Source organism: Theobroma cacao, chromosome 8, assembly GCF_000208745.1.
Source record: "Theobroma cacao cultivar B97-61/B2 chromosome 8, Criollo_cocoa_genome_V2, whole genome shotgun sequence".
In the NCBI taxonomy this organism is placed as follows: Eukaryota; Viridiplantae; Streptophyta; class Magnoliopsida; order Malvales; family Malvaceae; genus Theobroma; species Theobroma cacao.
In genome coordinates this window covers 14,450,318-14,474,269 of record NC_030857.1, presented here as the reverse complement: position 1 = coordinate 14,474,269, position 23,952 = coordinate 14,450,318, and the positions used below count along the sequence as shown (strand labels likewise).

General features: G+C 33.8%; 3 protein-coding genes across 4 annotated transcripts; all 3 read left to right on the top strand.

Annotated features, from left to right (window-relative positions):
• LOC18592797 (glycerophosphodiester phosphodiesterase GDPD4) lies at positions 4,957–14,358 on the top strand. The gene is given in 9 exon segments (XM_018126368.1): positions 4,957–5,324; positions 7,422–7,508; positions 7,887–7,984; positions 10,473–10,533; positions 10,901–10,969; positions 11,076–11,168; positions 12,195–12,284; positions 13,616–13,743; positions 13,846–14,358. Coding segments are annotated over 9 exon segments (975 nt in total). The 5' UTR covers positions 4,957–5,144; the 3' UTR covers positions 14,015–14,358.
• Positions 15,590–18,039, top strand: LOC18592800. The gene is made up of 5 exons (XM_007019695.2): positions 15,590–15,998; positions 16,087–16,157; positions 16,245–16,350; positions 16,581–16,713; positions 17,722–18,039. Exons 1-5 carry the CDS (start codon positions 15,937–15,939, stop codon positions 17,884–17,886), a joined length of 537 nt encoding a protein of 178 aa, XP_007019757.1. The 5' UTR covers positions 15,590–15,936; the 3' UTR covers positions 17,887–18,039.
• On the top strand, positions 19,580–23,947 carry LOC18592801 (RING-H2 finger protein ATL7). Of its 2 annotated transcripts, none has more exons than XM_018125845.1 (4): positions 19,580–20,197; positions 20,324–20,406; positions 21,786–22,198; positions 23,271–23,947. In XM_018125845.1, the coding sequence occupies exons 1-4, from the start codon at positions 19,946–19,948 to the stop codon at positions 23,273–23,275; spliced, it is 753 nt and encodes a 250-aa protein (XP_017981334.1). In that variant the 5' UTR covers positions 19,580–19,945; the 3' UTR covers positions 23,276–23,947. The 2 variants fall into 2 exon arrangements, with proteins under 2 accessions (XP_017981334.1, XP_017981333.1); XM_018125844.1 differs by having other exon boundaries at positions 23,268–23,947.

Genomic DNA, 23,952 nt, shown 5'->3' with positions numbered 1-23,952 from the left:
TTATGCGCACTCCCTACTAGCACATAGCCGAGTCAATGTCATTACACAACAATATATTCATATATATATATATCAACACCATGTGGTAGTGCATGAATCAATAATAGCCACATGTCACAACATAAACCATTTCTCAAAAGCTTGTTCCCAAGGCACTCATTTTTAAGAAAAGTTGTATAAAATCATTCAAACACTTTGTACAAAACAGTCACTTTCCCAAAATAGTTTTGATAGGCAGTCCATTCACCGATTTACTGTTGAGCCTTTAGTTTACTCTAATTCTCCTAATGATCTAATTGGAAGGATGGGACTTCATTAGAACCTAGGATCACATTAGCATAAGCAATAGGTCAATTCACACACTATAAACCCTAAAAGTTATCTCTTATCTAGCTTTCAATTGCCACATTAAATGGATATCTATGTTCACTATCTTAATCACTAAAAAAGTAATGAACATACTCAATAATAAAATAGCTCTCAATCTAAATTACTAGCCATTATTCACAGCTAAAAATCAAGCTTAGTGTATCACTCACCCTAGGGCTCATTTGTAGTCGAATTCTCTTCCAATAACTTCCAAATCAATAGGGTAATTCTCTCTTTCTCTCTCTAAAACGCCCAACTAGTGAGAGAAAGTATGGAAATAAGATTTATCAAGGGTTTTGAAGTGAAAGAGTGAAAGAATTCAAGGGTTCTAGTCAAAAGGGCACAAAGGTATGAAAATTAAAGCTAAAGAAAGAAAAATTATGCAAGCTCCACATCAAGCTTCCATGGAGGTTTTAAAGAAATGTGAGAGGGAAGAAGGGAAGAAGAAGACAAACTGCTAGAAATTCAAGAAGGTTCTGGAAATTCAAGATATTTATAGGCCAAACTTATCAATTCTCTTAAAATTATGAAAATGCCCTTGACTAGTTAACTTGTTCTCATGCAACCCTTTGTGCAATCTTTTTGGTCTTTTGACATTGGGACAAGGTCCATAATGGTCTAGACATGTTCAGGTTTACGAAAATTTTAAAAGTTTTGACTCGAGTGCAAAATGACCATTTTGCCTTTGTTGTGAAAATTATTGTCATTTCTAGTTTTCTTCGTGTTTTCATCAGTACACATCATTTATGCAGTCTTATGCCTATTTAGACCTTAAAATATCATGAATCTTTCTTCTGGGAGCTTATTAGAGAAAATGACGAAACTATCCCTTGTTCGTATTATTACATCTATTCATAGTTACAAGCCTATAGAGGTTGGGGTCTCACACACCTGATTCATTTGTGAAGTTTTTTAAAGAGCATGGGATAGTGGCCCAATACACCATGCTTGGATCTCCATATCAGAATGGTGTAGCACAAAGAAAAAAACCATACATTAATGGATATGGTGTGGAGTATGCTTAGTAGCTCCAAGCTTTCTATATCCTTGTGGACTGAAGCTTTTAAAATGGGATTGTATATATTAAACTGAGTTCCAACCAAGGTTGTTCCTAAAACTCCATTTGAATTGTGGAAAGGTTGGAAACCAAGTTTATGACATATCCATATTTAAGGATGCCCGTCTGAGCTAAGAGTTTATAATCCATAAGAAAAGAAACTAGACCCAAGGACTATAAGTGGGTGTTTGGTTGGATATGCTGAAAAGTCTAAAGGGTACAAATTTTATTGTCCATCTCATAGCACTAGGATTGTGGGATCCAAAAATGCAAAATTTCTTAAAAATGACTTTATCAGTGGGAGTGATCAATCTTAGAACTTAATTTTTGAGAAGAATCATCGTGATATTCAAACTCCCACTTCAAGTGACAGATTGATTATCATTCATAACACCCTTCAAATTCAAATGAGTGTTGTACAATCAATCATTGAAGTGTCCACAAGCTATCGATGTTGATCTAGTAGATCCAGTTGTTCAGCAATTGCCAAAGATTGTTGAGTAACCAATTGTGCAACATGCTCCTTTGGAGGATGTTAATACAACATTAAAAAGATCAACTAGAATGAAGAAATCAACAATCCCTAGTGATTATAAAAAGCTGACTATAATGTTGGAGCAAAAAATGATCCTCAAACATTTTCACAAGCCATGAGTTGTAAAGAATCTGAATTGTGGTACAATGTCATGAAAGATGAAATAAATTCTATGGCATCGAATTGAGTCTGGAATCTTGTTGAATTGCCTAATGGTGTAAAGGCCATTGGATGTAAATGGGTCTTTAAAACAAAAAAGGATTCATTAGGCAACATTGAGAGATATAAAATAAGACTTGTTGGCAAGGGATTCACTTAAAAGGAAGGGATCGATTACACGAAGACTTTATCACTTGTATCTAAAAAAGATTCCTTTCATGTCATTATGGCATTAATTGCCCATTTTGACTTGTAACTGCATTAAATGGATGTGAAAACAACGCTCTTTAATGGAGAACTAGAGGAGGAAGTTTATATGAAACAACCAGAAAGATTTTCCTCTAGTGATGGTGAACATTTGGTGTGCATGCTCAAGATATCCTTATATGGATTTAAACAAGCCTCCCATCAATGGTATTTGAAATTCCATGATGTCATCTCTTCATTTGGTTTTATAGAAAACATCATGGGTCAATGCATATATTAAAAGGTTAGTAGGAGTAAAATTTATTTCCTTATTTTATAGGATGATGTACTACTTGCAACCAATGATAAGTGGTTGCTATATGAGGTGAAACAATTTCTCTCTAAGAATTTTGATATGAAGGATATGGATGAGGCATCTTATGTCTTTGGCATTAAGATTTATAAGGATAGATCTCAAAGCATTTTAGGTTTATCTCAAGAAACCTATATTAATAAGGTTTTAGAGAAGTTTTGAATGAAAAATTATTCACCAAGTATAACACCCATTGTGAAGGGTGACAAGTTCAATTTGAACCAATCCCTAAAAAATAAGCTTAAAAGAAAACAAATGCAAAACATTTTGTATGCTTCTGCTATTGGAAATTTAATGTATGCTCAAGTTTGTACAAGACCTGACATTGCATTTGCTATTGGAATGTTGAGCAAATATCAAAGTAACCCAGGTATGGACCACTAGAGAGTTGTAAAGAAAGTGATGAGGTACATTAAAGGGACCAAAGATTACATGCTTATGTATAGGCAAACTAACAACTTGGAGGTAGTTGATTACTTGGATTCGGACTTCGTTAGGTGTCTTGATTCACGAAAATCAGCATCTAGATATGTTTTTATTTTGCTGGTGGAGCCATGTGATGTCGGGGCGTTGTAAAGACACCTGTGTGTTATGAAAGATACCAATCGTGGCGAGGTTGGAAACCCCACTAAGATGAATCATCAGCCTTGGCAAGGTTGAAAACTCCACTAAGGTGAAAAATATAGCCAAAATCTCACTTTGGTTGGTTAGGCCAAATATACTAAAAACCTCTTACTCTTTAAAAAGAGCCTAGAGAAATAAGCACTCTTGCTTAAGAAAATATTATTTATTAACTCTCAACTTGAATGTCTCATAACTAAGCTTAAAGGTCCTATTTATAGTATTATATGCCCACATCTTAATAAAACTCTACTCCTAGTTACCTAATACAATTAGAATAATTAACAAGAAATTTAAATAAAATAGGTGTTTTATTCCTAAATAAAATATGACTAGCTTAAAGTCCTAATACAAGTAAAAGAAGAATTCTATTATACCCATAATTCCTAAATAATAATAATATAATAATATACTCCTAAATCAACTAAAACTAGCAAAAACTAAATTAAATAAAATACAATCTTTGACGCTCTTGCGTCACCATGTCTTGGAGGAGTGCAAAATAGACCTTAACTGCTATTTTTAGCATGGAGGCTGAGTTCGTTTGTTGTTGTTTGAGGCTACTTGACATGGTGTGTGGTTGAAGAGTTTCATATTTAGGCTTAGAATTGTGGATTCCATTTCTAAGCCGTTGAGGATGTATTGTAACAATTCAGTTGCGGTTTTCTCAACTAAAAACAACAAAAGTGGTAATCGAAGTAAACACATTGACATCAAGTATTTAGCCGTAAAGGAACATGTTAAGGAGAACAAAGTGGTCATTGAGCACGTTAGCACCGAATTGATGATTGTAGATCCTTGAACCAAAGACATGCTACCAATGAAATTTTAAAATCATGTAGCATGAATGGGACTTGGTTCCATCATGTGATTTTTGTTGTATGAAATTTTATCATTTGTAATGAAACTCTTATTCATTTGTGCATTTTTTCATCTTTATGTACACATTTATTTTGAGAATAACAATCATTATTGGACCTAGAATAAACATAAGGTTTATTTATTAAGTTATGATGGGCTGACATTAAAGAAATTGAATGTATAGTGATGCATGGAAGATAATATGTTCTTAGAAGACTTGTCACCATGATTCACGTATTTTGTTTTATTCTCTTAAGAAGGATTTATGGATTTTTTTAGATATTACTAAGTAAAATATATAGACCAAGTGGGAGAATGTTAGTTACTTGTGTTCAGTTATGGTCCATATATCACCCACTTTCCACTAACCTCGTATTAACCATCTTGACATGCCCACTTTCTTAGTTTCGGTTACGTCTCTGATGGAAAGATGATATCTATCTATCTATCTATATATATAAGAAAACCGACTATGGGTTCTATACCTCAATATTTTCTAAATACATACCATCTAAGTGAAATTGCTAAAGTTTATAAGTGTCCCACAGATAAGCTTGTTCTTGTGACATCAATGGCAGGAGGTTAATATTCAATTCTGCATTTCGATTTTTCTATATGTTAATTTTGTTGATATGCATATGTATAGGCATTTATGTTACCTTATTATTATTATTATTATTTCTTTGCATTTTTTAAACATTTTAAATTTATTATTGGCTTTTTGCTTAATACTAATGCTTTTATTTTTTAAATATTTTTATGATTGCATCTTACGTACGGTCATCTTTGCCAAACAAACGTCGTCCATGGCTGATTTTAATCACACCCCGCCTCGCCTAATATCGTTTTTTCTTTTCTTTCTCCTAATAGTTGGGCTGGGGGAAGTTGGTGTCTCATTCTCAACTCTCAACCTACAGCCTACCTACAGCAACATATAAAAGTAATTCTGTGTTTGTTGTGAAGAAGTAGAGACGGCTCTGGCCATGTATGGTAAATTAGGAAGAAGGCAACATCTGCAAGGCCATGGCCGCAGCAATCGCGCCTCTCTTTTTAGATTTTCTTCTTCCTACAAAAGCCTTGTTCGTTTCATCCTTATTCTTCTTGCTTTCATCGCCCTTTTGCCTCCTATTTTCTTCCACTTCAGGCTCCGCCGTTTCCATCAGGTAACCACTATTTCCCTCAATTCAATGACTCGCTTCGTTTTTTTTTTTTTTTGCTCAAAGTAACTAGTTTTTTCTAATGATGGGAAGGCTAGGCCAAGCTTCTTTTCAGATATTGTCACGACTTGCCCTTTGCCTTTAACATGTGATCGGAGATCCAAATCATTGGAATTCGATGGTTTAGCCCTGATTTATCGAGACGTTATCCGTCAATTATTTTCATCTGATTTCTTTTTCCATGTTTTAAATTTGATTTCTTGCTTTCTTATTACGTGACATCAACTAAACAAATCCTTACCTTACCATTATTCATTTGTTCAAATTGCTGCACCAAAGGGGCTTTCTTGCATTTATTGCATTATTTTCATTTAATTTGATTTTAATGTTGTCAAAAACATTTTTTGACATGTGAAAAGATTGTAGGTTATGTTGAATGAAGAATTATAAATATTTTGGTTATATTTGCCTGTTATTTACTGACAAAAGTGAAAAAAAAAACTGAAAATTGTATTTCACTTGTTTATCACCATGTAAATTGTTTTAAAAAAAAAAGGAAATCAATGTAAATTGTTGACTGCTTCGTATAGTAAGTCTCTCCAGGAAATTTCTTCCAAGAACTTATATGGTGATAGTAATTTCTGCCTTTAAAATCCAGAACTTGATAAAGTGGTGATATTCGGAATATCCAGGTGTCAGGAAACAGCAAACAAGAATTCATAGCAGAAACAAAGGGAAAGTTTAATTATAGTATCCCTTGTTTATGAAATATTCAGATATTCATGGTAGTCTGCTTGGTCTATGATTGTCTAAAAGCCAAATTTGCGTGATTTTAAAATTAAGCTGAGTCTGCTAAGCTCTGCCCATCAGTGAAACCATGTATATTTGTTAATACAAGTCAGCCTTTATCCCTAGTCACATGTTGTTATCTAAATGGGGCTTTCATCTCACTTTTGCTTGCCTTGTGCAATATCCGTTATTATGTCCCCAAGGCAGGTAGTTAATTTTTTTCAAACTCTTTTTCATGCTTTTATGACTGTGTTATTAATGAATTGAGTCATTGCTTGTGACTAAAGCATGTAAAAATGTTTCCTATGTTGTATCTTTGATTTGATATTTATTAATCTACTCATTCTGTGCTATAAATAAAATATATAAACATATACATGTCTAATTGCTTCAGAGTAAGGTCTTTTTTTTCTCTTTAATTTGGACATGGCCAAGATAGTGGTTGGTATTCTGGCTAGTTGGAAAGGAGTGTCTAGTAAACGCAGGAACCATTTTGTTTGGACAATGGTGCCTCTTTATTTACTTTGGTGTTTTTGGGGTGAGAGACATAGTAGAGCATTTGAAGGAGTGGAGTATTCTGTTCCTAACTCAAAGGCCAAGGTTTCAGCAAGTGTTTTTCTTTTTTCTTGTTTTTAATTTATACTTTTGCTAAATTTTCTGTATTCTTTTATTCCTTTTGATTTATCTGAGGTAGTAAAATTTGAGGCATTACTGCTGCTTTTCCCTTTTTACTTTAAGCCTCTTCTGTTCTTTCTATCTCTCTTTGCTCTCTTGTATACCTCCTGTCTAATTTTTTTTGTTGTTTTTCATTAAAAAATGTAAAAGTTTCTCATTATAAGTTGCACTTTCTCTTGAGAATAAAAGTACCTTGGTTTTCTCCAATTTAAGTAGTGTGCAATAATGTCTGTCTGCCAAATGGGTACACTTTTCAAATGTGTAGTGATTTACTTAATAACTGTATTTCATCTAAAACCAAAACATGGAGGGCTCAAAGGGAAATAAGAAGTTGATATGTATGTCTGCACTTTTTGTAAAATTTCTTAAAGAGCATTACAAGGAAGTTTTGAAACGTTTTACTAAAGTTAGTGTACTTAAGATGATGCTTACTGTATATAATTGTTTTGGATATACTGCTGAGTGATTTTAATTACCTTTTTGTAAATAGTAGCACATAGTTTCTGATATTCTATGTTGAAGATTGCTTTTTAATTGCAATTAGGTCAGTTTAATTCCTTAGTTAAATGGGATATTCATCACAGATATAGGTCCTCACTTACTACTAGTCATTTATTTTTATTTTTACTTTTTCTGCAGATGCAATTAAGGAGGTGTGGTTGGCTGAACAATCCTCCCCTTGTGTGTGCTCATGGTGGTGACTCAACTAACGCCTTCCCAAACACAGTAGGCATCTCTTCCTTTCTGTAATTGCTTTTCCTAGCTATTATGTGTTGCTTTCCTAAGATAACAAGCATTACTTGTTAACTTTGATTGCTTTCATATCTTTGGAGATGTAATAGTTTTGTTGTTTACATGACCTGGTTTTAGGTTCCTTCGGTTTCTTTTCAAGTTCTAATTTTGTGCTTTAAACCTTGAACCTAAGCTAAAGCTTGGGTGAGGCTAAATTAGTGCAAGTTACATCCTTATAATGCATGATGAAGTGTTTTTGTAGAATACATCGACCTTAAATTGAGCATTCTTATTCATTACTCTTTTGGGCCGCTATTATTGTTGTTGGTTGATCTGTTTATCATCTGTTCTTTTTCTTATATTTTGACACAGATGTCTGCATATTAGTTTGCTCTTCGTTCTCAAGTAGACTGCATTGAGATTGATATCTCTCGCTCTTCAGATGGAGTTTTGTTTGCACTTCATGACAGGTATTTTCAGCCTTGTAATCGTATTAGGATTTACCATCTTTTGCTTCATTAAGATGTTCTCTTTTGCCGCCATAAAAGATGTTGCTTTCTCATTTTCATTTGTACTTTACTTCTCAGAACAGGTATAATAGAAATATATATGAAACTCCAAAATTGCTTGATGAATAGGAATTGTATAGAAATACTTTCAATAACTCAATGCAGAAAGTGTGCTGAAGTTTTGACATTTGAAATGATAAGCAACATCATTTCATCTCTTTCCATATTTCTCTTAATCCACTTCCTTTCAACTTTTGATGTTAACATACCTATAACTTACTTAAATGCACAAAAAAAAAGAAAAATGTAAAGATCTTTATCCTCATTCAAGTTCTGCAACAATTACAGATTAGTGAATGTTTTGGAATATTGATTCCAATTCCCCGACTTATTCAAACTATTTTTTTTTTTTGCATGAAGCAAAAGAATGGAATCCTCTCTGCTTTTTAGTCTTATTGCTGATATATACAGATAAGTCAGCTATAGGTTGTCTTCTCATGCCACCTATTTATATCATATTGTTCTCTTTTAAATTTGGTATATTTATAATTAGTTTAATACTTGCTACAATTTGATACATATAAGAAATGGTTTTGGGTTATTAATTAGAGCAGTACTGATTCTGATTTATTAGTTATTTACATATTGGTAGGTAGTTTAAACTAAGGCTTTTGATTACTTGATTTGTTCCCATATCTGCAACGTAGATTACTCTTTGTACATTTTCTACTCAAAAATGATAATTCCTTCTTTAATCTTTGTTGATTTTTAAGATTTAAAGTGTTAAGAAAAAGCATTGACAACCTAAGTAAGATTAAGTAAGCTGAAAGTGCTTTTTGTGGGAGGTAGTACTAGGAGGGCTTAAGATCATAGCTAAATAACTGATCTGTAACACTTGAGAAAAATATTTCTTGCTCATGTTAGAGTACAGCTTTGGTCTTTTTTGGTCAAATTTTCGGTTTAGTTCCTCGAAAATGTCAAAATATTGGATTTAGTACCTGTTCTATTATTTGGACAAATTGAATCCTTGTACTCTAAAATATTGTTGATTCAAGGACAATGCTTAACTCTTTAAGCCAAATCCATCATGATGTGGTGCATGATATGGGTTTAAATGGCCATGTGGTAAGATTTAAGCTGATAAATGGAAATTTAGCCACATGGCACTTTAGGCAAAAATATAATTAATTAATAAAAAAATATTACTTTTTTTTTCAATTTTCTTTTCTCTTCTTCTCGCACATGCAGAGCTTCCTCCTCACTTGGCTGGCACCAAATAAGCACCGGCCAGCTAAATCAAAATTTACTTTCAAATCTTCCATCTTTAAGCCTCTCTCTAACAACCATCATAGCCTCAAACATGAATGCAACCAACTCTTTCCTCTGTAAAACCATCTAAAGCCAAAACAAATTTTACATTAAAAAGTCAGAATGCAACCAAAGTTTGACTTCCCCAAACATGAATTTTTGGATTTCAAGGAAGCACTTGTAGAGCTATAATCTCCTTCCTTGTCTCTCTTCAAACTACTAAATCAACAAAATGCTAGAAAATGCAACAACCAAAACTCAACAAAACCACTCATACATCCCAAATTAACCAAAGATTTCAAGCAAAAAATTACAAACACAGTGTTAATCCTACGCTTCAGTGATATATGTCTAAGTTTATGGAAGATTTGAAAGGAAATTTGGTGGAATTTCAGAATGGGTTGCAATGAGAGGGCAAAGAGAAAGAGGGAGGGATGCAGAGAGGGCTGGGTTTGGGGTTGGGATCTTCGTTCGATGAAACGTAACGGAGTTCGTTGAGGTCTGGTTTAGGTCCCAATCATGGGCCGGCGGCATAGGATGTGGAGGCAATGATGCAAGGAGAAAGAGAGATAGATGAGAGAGATAAGGAAAGGAAAAAGTAAAGAAGAAATGGAAAAAAGAAACAGGAAAGGAAACATTGAGGCCAGCCTATGCCTGATCTTGCTAGTTGGCACTGATCTGGCCTGTGAGATCGGGTGTTGACTAGCCATAGAAGTGAGTTAGAAGGGGGGGGGGGGTGGCAGCTACAACAGGGTGAGAGAAAGAGAAAGAAAAAAAAGAAAGAAGAAAGAAAAGAAAAGAATAAATTTTGTATTAGTTATTTGATGTTTTTACATGAAGTGTCATGTGGTTAAATTTTGCCATTTGTCAGACTAAATCTTGCCATGCGGCCATTTAAATTTATGTCATGTGTCACATCATCATATTAAATGGAATTGGCTTAATGGAGTTAACAATTATCCTTGAATCAACAATTCTTTAAAATACAAGAACTTAATTTGTTCAAATAATAAAAATGGGGACTAAGTCCAACATTTTGGTGTAGTACAAGGACTAAATCCATAATTTGACTGTCTTTTTTCTGTACCACAAGCTTATTCCAGAGCTGTTTGGAGACTTGATTTTTACATTACACAGGCAGGGATTTGCAGCGGATAACTGGTAACAGCACTTCTAAAGTTGGGCACTTAAGATCAAAAGAGGTAAGAATATTGCTGATTGGTTTTCTCTTTTCTGCACTGTTGAGTTCTAAGGAATCTGTATTTACATGCATGACTTACGGGACTTAATCTAGTATTCTTTATTTAAGTCATACATGTAGACACAGACATAGACACACACCAGAAAGAAAAGATATAAAATATGGAATTAAGATGTTTTCATTTGTATATGTGATTTGATTTTTCAGTTTGGTCTTGCTAATATGTTTATTTTTTGACACACACCATTCTGAATTTGATTATGAGAAATACCTTCTGGTTTTATCACAAAAGATCTGCTTATATCTAGCCCATATAGAAAAGCTATCTGTGAGTAATGTTGATTGAGATTGTAAGTTTTCTATTGTAGATAAAAGAAATAGATGTCTCTCATCAGTCTGGTGATTCAAAGATTCCTACTATTGAAGATGCTTTGATGGTATGTTCAGGATAGTGTTTTGTCTCATATACTGTATATTATTGTTTGTTTCTTCTATCAAAAGATGAATGATGAGTATCTGATTAAGGTTCATCAGGATGTTCAGTTGATATCAAGATCAGTACGGCAGGTGATTCTAGATGCCAAGGTGAGGCCTCCGTCATATGAAAAGGGCCTTGCGAAGGATATTCTTTCCGCTGTGAGTTTCTCCCCCCTCCCCTTGTCTTGGTTTCTTATAGATTTTGACCGAGAAATGTGTTAATGATGCATTACACAGTTCATTTATTTAATTTTTCTTTCTGTTCTTTTATCATGACAGAAATTTTAAGTGCCAATTCACCCTCCCTCCCCTTCCTCTTGAGCTTTAGAAAATAAAAAGCTTTAGATGCTATAATGATTTTATAGCATTAATAATGTTATCTTGGATTTTTCTCCCCTCCGTAAAAGCACTCTAATTTTGTGTATAGCATCTAATTTTGTGTATTCACTAATTCCTCTGATATGACTTCTTTTCATCCTGCATCACATGGAATATAACAAAGAAACAAAATAAAATCCTAGATTGTTTAATCCCTCAAGTAGCTTCTTTTCATCCTGCATCACATAGCGTACTCTTTCATAAACATATATGAGTTCAGTGTTCTTAAGTTCAGATTTCTTCCATTTGGATACCTTGGCAGCTTAGACAACTTTCTTTTGTTGATTAAAACAAATTTATTCCAAAACACATGAAGCACGTCTTGGTGCACAAGCTTAGAGATGTTTCAATTCTTTTTGTTGTTTTCTCATATTTGTTGTCTTCTTGAGATCTCTTGTCATGCATGTTGATTCCTAAACCAATATGGGAGTTTTTTATGCTTTGTTTGACATTCTTATAACATATATGTCAAAAACTGAACTCAACTTCGATTTGAGATGCAGAAGTTAGTAGAGCTTATAAGTGATATATTGCCTTCATAATGGTGAAAAGGTTTGAATTTCTAGGCTTAGATTGAGACAGAAACTAGGCCATATGCAGAGAATAGTTAACATGTGAAACTTGTGGCAGCTGCCATTAGGCAGTCTAACCAGCATTCTGGTAGTTTTTATTGTGTTTTGTTGTTTGAATTTTGAATTGCTTACACTTAAAAAAAAATAATAATAATTGCTTGAAGTGTTTTATGCAGCGTAGATTTTCTAATTCTAAGCTATGTTGCTTAAAAGTTTTCATTATAAAATTTTTCAGGTTGAGAAGATGCAGTGTAAGAATTGTATCATTTGGGCTAAAAGTGATAGTTTAGCGAGGGACATAATTAAACTCTCATCGGATGTTAAGGTGAGAAGCAATTTGACTGTTTTAAGCTCTTTTCTATTTTTTTTCTGTCAAAAAAACTATTGAGTAAGTTAAAAGGATGATTGTATGACTATCTTAAATTATTCAGGGAAACTTGTGGAGTATAGATTGATTTTTTAATGATGATTGTCACATGCTACATGACATGGTATATTTGTGCTTTGGAGCTGGCGAAAGCTGATTTGACCTGAACAATCCTTCCAACTTGCTCAAAACCCAACTTACCAACCCACATATCTTTTGAACGTCAACACTTTGGACATGAATTTGTTGCTATCTGCTGCCCAAATGTGGCAAAAGTTTACGTGAAGCCAATCCCAATTTTTTTTCTCTCTTAATTGAAATTAATTTTTTTCTTATACAAATACATTATGACACATGTATGAAATATTTTAAGTTCCATTTACTTATAAATCCCTTCATAGTGTGCAATCTTCTTGTTATTGCTAGAAAATACAGGATTTCAGCAGTCAGTAGTACATCTAGACCAACATAGTCAATAATACATAATGTATTTCATCATTTCATTTTTTTAAGCAACTCATCAGCTATTACATTTAAGTTCATTTGACATATTACGTCTTCTTTTGGGTCCACTGAACCAACAGGTTTGATATTTGATTGAGTTTCCAAATTTTCTTCTAGCTTGTAGTCTCTTTGGTCTGTTATTAAGGACTGATGGTTAAAAAATCGCTTTGAATAAAATTTAAAACAATTTTCCATCAGAATTCCCTAATGTTGCCTCCTTTCTCTTCCTCCAAGAAAAAGAAATTGAAAGCTAGCATTTTCTATGAAATACACAGAATTAAGTTCTTTGTAAATTGTAATGTGTGTTTTGTGAATATACACACGTGCATGCATGCACACATTTATTTGGGTATGGAATGAAAGTATTAAACCGATTTGCACATCTACCAGATGTGGAGATAGGCTCAACCTTTCTACTTTGGCTAAACTTGGCCCATTTTAAGCTTGTTGTAGTCCTTATTTGGCTTCTTTTGTGAAAATTATATAATATCTTGACTCTAATCCTGGAAGATTTTAAGTTTTTTTTTTTTGGATTTAGTGGAAGGGGGATTCGAATTTTGCTTTTTAAGCAGGGGATCATGCACCAACCAATGAGTCAAATGCTCGGGTGCTGGAAGATTTTAAGTTTGTTTTTTTATAAAACATTTATTTTGAATTCTAATTCTTGGAGGTGCTTTTGCCTTAATGATCTTCTATTTCAACTAAGGCTGTGTATGGGAGTTGTTGATATGTTTCTTCTGACTGTTCTTTATGTGCATTTAATTGGTTCGTGGGTGAACTCACAGGTAGGCTACATTGTAATGGTGGATCCCAGTACCGGGGCTAGAACCAACTTGTTGAGAATGAAAGGGGCCAGGGTGGTTGGTGTATACCATCCATTGATTGATGGAAGACTTGTTAAAATTCTGCATGGGTATGAAACCTTTTTTGAGCTGTGAATGGATATATTGGTGTAACTGATGTGTATGCAGAATGCAGTTGTGATACACATTGCTTGACCTGTTGGCTTGGACAGGAGAGAGAAGAAGGTATATGCTTGGACAGTTGATGATGCTGATTCGATGACGAGGATGTTGCATGAGCATGCAGATGCTATTGTTACTAGCAACCCCTCTTTACTTCAACGTACCATGCAAGATACGAGAACACAATGTCTTGAAGAAGGTTTTTCTTTAACACGATGATTTTGTTGATATACGAAACAGTTGGATCGAGCTTTAAAAGAAAAGTTTTGATCATGGGAAGATATATTTGTACATGCCCTAAACTACTCATGCTTGGTTTTATTAGTTTCAACTCTCTTTCCTGCTTTGAGGGTTCATCTATGTACTTTATGATTGGCATGAGATTGTTGAATGAATACAATTTGAGGTTGATCTGTATATGGACTTCAATCATGGGATTTGGCACCAAACTTGTAGCTTAAGGTTTTGGGACCCTTTCAATTAGATGGCATGTACCATAGGACAAAAGTAAGTAGTCATTCAACCACCTAGCATCTATACAGTGCACCTGCCTTGTTTGTTGATTTGCTTTCTTTAGGATCCCTACGTCAAAATTTTATCTGGTTAAGGCAATCTATATCAGAAGTTACACTTTTAAATTTAAGGCAATTTGAGGTTGATTCTCCTCTATGCTTATTTGCATATGGTTTTGATGAATTCTCCTCATTGCTATCTTTTTTGTTATTGTGACAAAAAAAGGATGAAGATAAAGTAGAAAACATGTTTTAAATGTGACATTATTATTATTATTATTATATATGAAAAAGGGGGAGAATATGGAGATAACTTACAAAGGGAGATTGTGTTTAACTTGGTAATACAAATAGACATGGAGAAACTTATTTGGTTCCTCCTGCTTCCATTACATATACTTAAGGAGAGGTTTGGTACATAAGTATGCATACACTTTATTTAAATATGTAAGACCCTACACTGTTTATAAAGGAGTGTTTTTGATGATAACAACATATTCCCATTTGTTTGTGTTAATGTATGTACGTAAGTAACGCATGTTTATAACATGGTTAGTCTTTAAATAAATTAGATCCAAGATGAAAAGGGAGAAAAGCTACGTCAGCATGGTTAATCGATTAATGGAGAGGGTTAGTTGATTAATACCCTGAAACTATGAACTAAACAAAAGTTAATCGATCTTTAAGCAATTAAACTGCTCTAGAATATTAAATAAAAGGTCTAGCTTAATGGATTAAGGCAACGAACAAGGTTAAGGATTGAGCATGTCCATTTCCAGAGGCATTTCAAGATTTTTGAAGCTTGCAGGGGATCAGAGAACTTTTATCAAGTGATCAATAAGAAGAAGAATGAAGTCCAACATCAATTAGTTAATCGGCTAATCAACAGCATTAACCTAATATTTATCTGTTAGACAGTTTTGAGCAGATTACGTGAAATCCTACTCTTTGCCAAATCGGATTTAACATCTGATTATTTGGATGCTAATAATTTACAAAAAATTACGAATTCAAATATCTACTATCTTGACTATTTGAAATGATTTAATAAAGTTAAATGTTTAATTAATCGATTATTATTTATAAATTATAATAAATCATGATAATATTTTAAAGTTAAAACTAATTGATTTAATTTAAACCTTTTGATCATTGATTTGTGCATTAATGGTGAAAAATAAATAAATAGATAAAATAAAATAAGCAAGCTGGATCGTGCAAAAAAAAAAAAAACCCTATCTGGATCGTGCAATAAATAAGAAAATTAAGGCACGTAAATGACACGATGACGTGGCTTAACATGATAGGCGCTATTTATTTATTACGGCCTACACTGAATAGGTTCCGGCGATTGTCCACCGTCGAACATTGAAATGTGCCATCCACTTTCAACTCAAACTGAAGAAAAAACAGATACAATATACTGAAAGTTGAGGCTCTCAATCTGAAAACGTTTTCACTTTGTTGTTATTTTATTGAAAGAAGATTGCTCAATCTCACCAATCAATCAAAGAGGGTCAGCAGACAGCAAACCAAAATTTGCACAACCCAAGAAAAGAATCCCATCTCTTGTCTTCGATCAAAAGGAAAAGAATTTGATTCATTGGTGAAGTTGTGGAATTTCATTCAATGGCAATGACGCTCTGGCTTCACAACAAGATCGTGGATCCTCTTCTCCAAATCCTCCGCAAGTAATTTTCTTTTCTGTTCGTTTTCCTTTTTTGTTTTCTGTTGATGTATGTAATGATAATAATTTAAAGGCTTCGATTGGGATTTCAGGGGAGCCGAACCGAAGCAATTGGCCTTCTCTGCAGCTTTGGGGATTACTTTGGGAATATTTCCAATATGTGGTATTACTTTCTTGTCTTTTCTTGATTGAGTGATAATTTGTGATCTGAAGAATATTTGATTGATGGAAAATGTTGGTTACACTACAGGGGTTACGGTGTTGCTGTGTGGGATGGCTATAGCGTTGTTGGGATCTCTCTCCCATTCCCCTACTGTCATGCTTGCCAACTTCATAGCTACTCCAATTGAGTTGAGGTACTTCTCTTATTACCATTTCGTTTGTGAGCAAAATAGAGACACCATCTGGTCTAGTCCGAAAACAAATTAATGGGATGATCATAAGGAAGCAAAAGAAAGAATTGAATTGCTGCTAATGACTTCTTACCTTATGCATATCTAATGTTAGCATTTTACAAGTAACAACATCCATCTCTCTATTCTACTTTGACTTGTTTTAATCTGTGTAATGTTGGCTTGCTCTGTAGTCTGGTGGTGCCCTTCCTGCGCTTTGGTGAAGCCATAGCTGGTGGACCTCATTTTCCATTAACTTCAGATGCTTTGAAGAAAGTTTTGACTGGCCATGCTTCCCATGAAGTCCTCCTTAGTATTGCCCATGCTGTAAGTATCCTATTTCATTTATTTATTTATCTATTTATTTGGTGATTGGAGGCAACTGGCCTTAGAAGCTTGAAATAGGTCATACAAGGATCACCAGGGAACCCCACTTTAGTTGGATGATAACTGGGTTATAGTAGCACTCAAGTGTAATGCTTCAGCTTAAGCTGGAGCTAGCCCTGAACATAAATAAGTTCATTAAACTTGATCGTCCGGCATCTTGACACTCAACTTTAAAGCCCTGTTTACTGCTGTTTCTTGGCAGATGGCCTTAACTTGTTGTGTGTTGTTGAGGTTGCAAATCATGGATGCTGTCAATGGCTGCCCACCATTAAATAAAGATGATGTTCATCTTATTGTAAAGATCCATTAATAAATAATGCATAGTGTTTATCCCATGTGCACAGGTTGTACGAAACAAAAGCTCAAAGCTTTATGATTTGGAAAGTCATCATTCACCACTCTCAAAATAATTAGAACTAAAAAAAAACTCTGAAGAAGAAAGGCCAAATCTATTGGAAACAGTGCAAAGAATCTTTTGATTTAGACACTATTGTAATTTTGTGCTTAGGAGTTTTCCCGTCATTAAAATGATCTTTGGTCATCTCCTTCAACATACTCTGCATTGCAGAGATGTAATTCTCCATGCTATTCTGCTATCATTTTTGCCAAATCTTTATCTCCATTGTGACATCAGCTTTAATGTTGAACAGTCCAAAAGCCATGAACACACACACAACCTATCCCAGATTATAAGTCAGTTTCCCATTCTTTTTGTACTGTAGTTTTAAATAAGCTGCTCTCTTCCTTCACCAAGTTGTTTACATTAGTAAAGTTAGAGGTGGAAACGACCCTTTTTTACCTCTATGATGCAATATGATTTACTTATACCTAGGGTGATGGAACTTATAATAAATTGCAGCATAGACTTTATGTAATTATACATTAGTTGAAGCTTCTCTCATCAATTTGGAATTATGACTGAAAATCATCTTATATCAATTGCTGCAGTTGTTGGGATGGCTTGTTGCGGCACCCATTATTTTGGCCATACTCTACATACTCTTTTTGCCCATTTTCAAGGTTCTAGTTCCCAAGTTCAGCAGTGTTCCTTTGAGCCCAAGGAAGCCACTTCATTCACATTCGGAAGTTAGGCTTAAGGTGAGGGATGTTTGATTAATGTTGTAATTTGTATATTTCTTTCACAGAGCACATTGACTGGCAACTGTCATTACATGTTTCTAACCTAATAATACATGTTGTATATAAGTTTCTCTAAGATTTCATGTATAAAACTTGTGCTTTATGGAACTTGTTGTGTTCAGTATTGCTGCTGAGGCTGCATCTGGATAAGAGTATGAAAATAGTAAAAATACTGACTGACCATAAGTGGAAACACTTAGGGGTGGGAAATGGAAAAAGTATGGTACGAGAGGGAACTGGTGGAAACCCTTCAATTATGTGCATTATTGAATGTTTTATATGCTTTCCACTCCATTCATCAGTTGCCTAATTTGGCTTAAATGCTGGGATTACAGTCCCTGGATTTCCAAATACGATATTGCATCAACTTTTTTTTTTTTTTTAGATTTGGGGGAAAGAGATTCGAATCTTGCATTTTAAACAAGGAGATCATACACCAACCAATTAGTTAAAAGTTCGAATGCTTTTGCATCAACTTGTTTAGTTACTTTTAAGTTCAATATTGATAATTATTAGCAGAATTTAGATTCAGCATCCGTTCCATATTTCTCTTGGTGAAGTACAAAAGAAAAAGAAAACCAGTCCTTCAGGCCTCTCTGTAGTTGTGTTCCTGGCTATAAGGTAATTGTTTGCTTTAAGGTTATTCTTCTTGTGGACTTGGGGTTCAATGCAAGATTGGAGGCAGAACGTAGGAAATGATATGTAAATGATTATATTTCACAGTCTAATGGTTGAAGCAAGCTTGTTTGAGGCTTTTAAAGGGGAGAATAGAGCCATGTTCTTCATCCCTCCTCCTTCAAACTTGAGTTATACCTTTTGTTAGCTAGGCCAAACTTGGTCCATACTCTATTGGGTCTCAAGAGCCCAACAAAGTGATAATTTTGAGTTTATCCAAATTAATAACAATTAAATAAAAAAATCCATTATATAAATTTATATCATCGGGTGCATAGGAGCATATCTAGTTGGTACGTGAACCCGGATTTTTAATACGTTAAATTTAACACAATATTAGAATAATGATTTATCGTAATGGCCTTAACCCCTTCACTAATTTCACATATTTATTTCAGAAGAGAGACAAAATATAATAAAGTTTGACCAAAAATTAAAAAAAAAAGGAACCCTTAAATTACGTTAAGTTTCATGCATTACCCAAAAATGGACGTTGACAGCTACTACTTTGTCTCTAAACTTATATAATATCTTCATGATACCATTATCACATAAAAAACTCCTTTTTTTTTTTAGAATGAAATTGGGACCCTAAAAATAAAATAAAAAATTAAATAAAAAATCCAAAATTGTATTTATATAATGCTAATAGTATTAAAGTATAGTAAATAACAGCATTTTATTAGGATTCAGTCAGCAATCCACCTTCTATGTATAGACATTGAATGTGCTATAATAGTATATATATGTTTTATTTTTCTTTTTTTAATGTTTTATTCTCTTACAATCCCTATAATTTTATAATTTTTTTGCATTAAAAACAAAAAATTTAATATGAAATACATTCACATCAAACTTTTTTTTTTAATTTTTTTTTGTGAAAGTTAAATAAAAATAAATAAAATGAGACGAAAGAAATGTAATTTATTCTACTGGAAAATATACTTATCCTTTTATTTATTTATTTATTTATACCTGCTACGGTTGGTCTATCACCGTTTACCAGCTGTCTGAATCTTATAATCTCTTCCATTTCTATAAGCAGTGCCAATATGACTTCCAAAACTCTCCTTCTTCTTGATGCAGATTTGCTGATCTAATCTTAAATCTTTATGTATTTTGGTTTACTCTCCTTTGCATAAAACCCAATCTCCAGCTCTGCATTTTTCCTTCAAATCTGCATTCAATTCTTCATTACCCATTTTCCATCTTCTTTCATGTGAGAGGATTCAGCTACACAAACCAAAACCAACATATTTCCACAATTTCCCTCTAAATCTGTTTCCCAAGTAGATATTGTTATATGGTATCTGTTTCTGTTGGGTGTTTGAGTTAAGCAGAAGCAAATCATTTGGGTATGGTGACTGGTCAGGAAATGTCTCAGTCTCAGAACAGTTCGAAGCAAGCAGGTTGCTGCTCGTCATCAACAACTTCTTCGGCTGTTTCAGCGGAGCTTAAGCTATATCAAGCTTTCATCTTCTCTGTACCAATTTTCTTTGCTTTCATTCTCCTCTTCATGTTCTATTTGTTCTATCTTCGCCGCCGGAGGGCTGATTGGTCATCTCTTAGGATGAGAACCGCCTTAGACAACAACAATGACCTCTACATGGTATGACCATGACAACTTCTCTTCCTCTTTATGTTTTTCTTTTCTTTCAATGTTTATGTTTTTCCCAGTTAATAGTGATTTGCACGTATTCATTTGTTCACATGTTTGTTAGTTGTGGTTTGACAGGCTGAATTGGGCCTCAAGAAAGAAGTAAGAGAGATGCTTCCCATTATTATATACAAGGAGACCTTCTCTATTAGAGATACACAGTGAGTTAGCATTTTTTAATTCTTTCGTGATTCTTGCTTCAAACTCTCATTGAATTTGATGTAAATTTGCTTTGCTTTGCCTTTTTTTTTTAAAAAAAAATGTGTATAGATATTAATTTTAAAAACTCATTACTGCTGTATAGGATAATTTTCATACATTTTATATATATAGACACACAAACACATTTATATGAGATTTTTTCCTACTAAATATCAATTTTGCTATAATATATTGAAAATACCATATGTAAATTGTAATTATTTGTCCAGTAAAGGCTTCCCACGTAAATTGGACTCAAAATAGTAAGTTATCTGCTTGTTAATGACAATTTTTCAGTTACATAAATTGTTCCCATGTTTTGTGCTGAATTTTTTTACACATGGCACAAGATACGAAATGGATGAAGTGTTTGAGATGATTCTATGTTCTTAACCTTGTCTTGAACAAGGTCTCTATATGGTTGGATACCGTCTGATCCATATACTTGAAAACTATTGCATGTGCTCTGTTAGTGCAACAGTTTTCTAAAGAAGATGGTCTCCCATGATTGAGAGGTCATGACAATTTCAACAATAGTTAGTCAGGAGGGAAAGTCTTACTTGTATCACATGCATTGAATGTGATTTGACACGTTAACAGTATTAACATAAGTAAAAAATCACATTAAGATTTTAAAAATTTATTATCTATTAAAAACCTAAAAAGGGGAAAACACATAAATATTAATTTTAAAGTATATAAATTTATAAATTTTTGTGAGATAGATGGCTTTTTCTGAATGATAACAATATGAATCTGTAAAGCACAGAGTAATAAATATTGAGTTTGTAAGTAATAATTCACTTGTGTAAAAAAATAAGGGAAAAACAATCATCATTATTAAAAGGTAAATTTTCATGATGAAAAATCATAACATAAAAGTTGCTAATGAATTTCATCTCTATTCTCTCATAAAGGGCGCATGTAAGCTGCATAATAACCAATAGATAGACACTTCCAATAAGAATGGCTGTAACTCCAAAGAATGAAACAGGAAAAATGATTCCCAGATATTTAATGCATAACAAGTCCCTTGATGCAGTGAAAAGTGCTCTTGTATATATTTGAAGAACACTTTTCTCCAAAAGCTAGATCATCTGCCTTGTTATCTTAAAAGTCATTTCTTCTATTCAGTCAATGAATCATAATGACATAGGATTAGCGTCATAAATACTATAGAACTGATGGCTGTCTTATTGGAATCTTCTAAAACTGATTAGGAAAACAGTGGTCAGGCTAGTGTAGTTCACAAATGAAGAGATTCTTATGAGAAATATATATGGCTTTTTACTGTCAAAATTTTCTTCTTACTGGTACAGTGTCATCTTTATTATTGCAGATGCTCAGTTTGCCTTGGGGACTACCAAGCAGAGGATAAACTTCAGCAGATTCCTGCATGTGGCCATACATTTCACATGGACTGCATTGATCATTGGCTTGCCAACCACACCACCTGTCCACTCTGCCGTCTTTCTGTCCTTGCTTCTCCTAAAGCTTCTGATAAATTGCCTGTTATTCAAGCTGAAAATGGTCAGGAGTCATCTCATCCTGAGAATAGTAATGGATCATCTGTTCAACCAATGTCCCAAAGTTGTGAAGAAACACATGATGTACAGCCTTCTGAGCCAACTGTTGGAGATGCAAGAATTCTCCAACACAACAGCGAAGAACAGGATTGTGTGGATCAAGGAAGAGAGTTTAGAAATACAAGGAATGAAACCAGAGAGCATGAGGGTAGCAGAGGAATATCTGGTAAATTTTTTACACATTACATGCAGTTTTGGTGAATTTTGATTACTATAAGTTTTGATTTGATTAGTTCATAGTTCATTGATGATGCCTGTGTTTGTGATGAAATGTGCTTCTCATGATTTTAATTTGTAGTTATTCTCAAATCTCAACAATACTGAGGTGTTAAACATATGCAGAAACGTGTTTAAGACCCATTTGGAACAGATTGGACAAGAGTTTTTTTTTTTTTTTTAACTGAATGAAGTCTCAAAATAATGTTCAATACTTCTCAAGAATAATTATGCTTGTGAAGGTCACCATTAAAAAATGGCTAAAAGACTAAATAAGTCCTTGAACTTTATCAGTTTTTTAAATAAGCTCTTATTCTGCTATTGTACTCAGATATGCCCCTATTCTAAACAAGCCTTTATTCTTCTATTGTACCCACATAACTCCCAATTCTAAAATTTGTATCCATATAGGTCCTTATGTTGGCAGAAAGATGTCGTGTCTCATGTGACATTAACGGCTATGTGTAATGGTCATCTTTTTGCACATGGGGATACTGATTTGACTTTTTTAACGTGACAAAATTGGCTTAGAGGAAGAGTTTTTTGTCCTAGACGTGGTAATCCCAGTTAGCCAATTTTGCGATGTCAAAAAAGCTATGTCATTTGCCACGAGTGTGAAGGATGCTAGCTTACAACGAGTCTAACGACCGTTCAACTCATTTGCATTGTATGACATCTTTTTGTCAACATAAAGGCTTATCTAGGTAAAAACTAAAAAAGAGGGGCTTATTTGGGTATTTAAAAAAAACTTAGAATGTTCAGGGGTTATTTAATATTTTAACCTTGAAAAATCTAGTTTTGTGAGAATCATCCACATTCTGGGTTAATAATGTGTAGTCGTTAATAAAGTTTTGACTAACTGCTTCTTACATTTTTGTAAATTGACCAAAAGTTGTACTTGCATTTATATTACTTTTTATTTGCTGATGGCTGGTAATCAATGAAAGCATATCCATGGCATCACATTAAAGTAATACATGAAAACTGCTTCAGTTGGTAATCCAGTTCTTGCTTTGTAGCAGCTTGATATTTTGCATGAACTAGGACCATCAAGTTCGACAGTCCACTCCATATGGCATCGTATATCCATTTTCCAAGATGCAAAGGAGTCATCGGAAGTGTCTGTCACAACGAACTCCCGTGAGTATTCCGACTGAATAGTTATTGTGACAGGACTAAAGCCTAAAGAAATCATCAGATGCTTCTTTTGACATTGGTGTCCTCAGGATGTGGGCTAAACAAAGTATCACCAAGCTGATGCTTTTTTTGACATTCGCATCCCTAGGCTTTATGCAACTGCTTAGAGCTAAGGATTCCATGGGAAAAAGAATGTCTGTCCACTTCACATGGTGTTTGTTTTATTTGTGGTTCTAGATATCATACTTCGTCGGAAAACTGCAGCAGATATAAGTTAGATTTTGTAAGAGAGTGTCTTCTACAATTGGAACCTTATGTTTGACTGGAGCAAAGGAAATGAATGCCTTCCCTTGCTTTTGTGTCATTAGGAGGAAGAGAGATCTCTGACTTTCTTTTCCTGCAGACTTATGAAAGTTGGTAATAAGCTTCCTTTCCATTTCTTTGTCTAATTAATCTGTATAGAATATTTTTAGAAATGGAAGTTTTCACTTTTGTTTCTCCAATAAGCCTTGCTTCATATTTTAAATGAGTTATGCATATATTAGTTGAATTGGTTCTTCTATTATT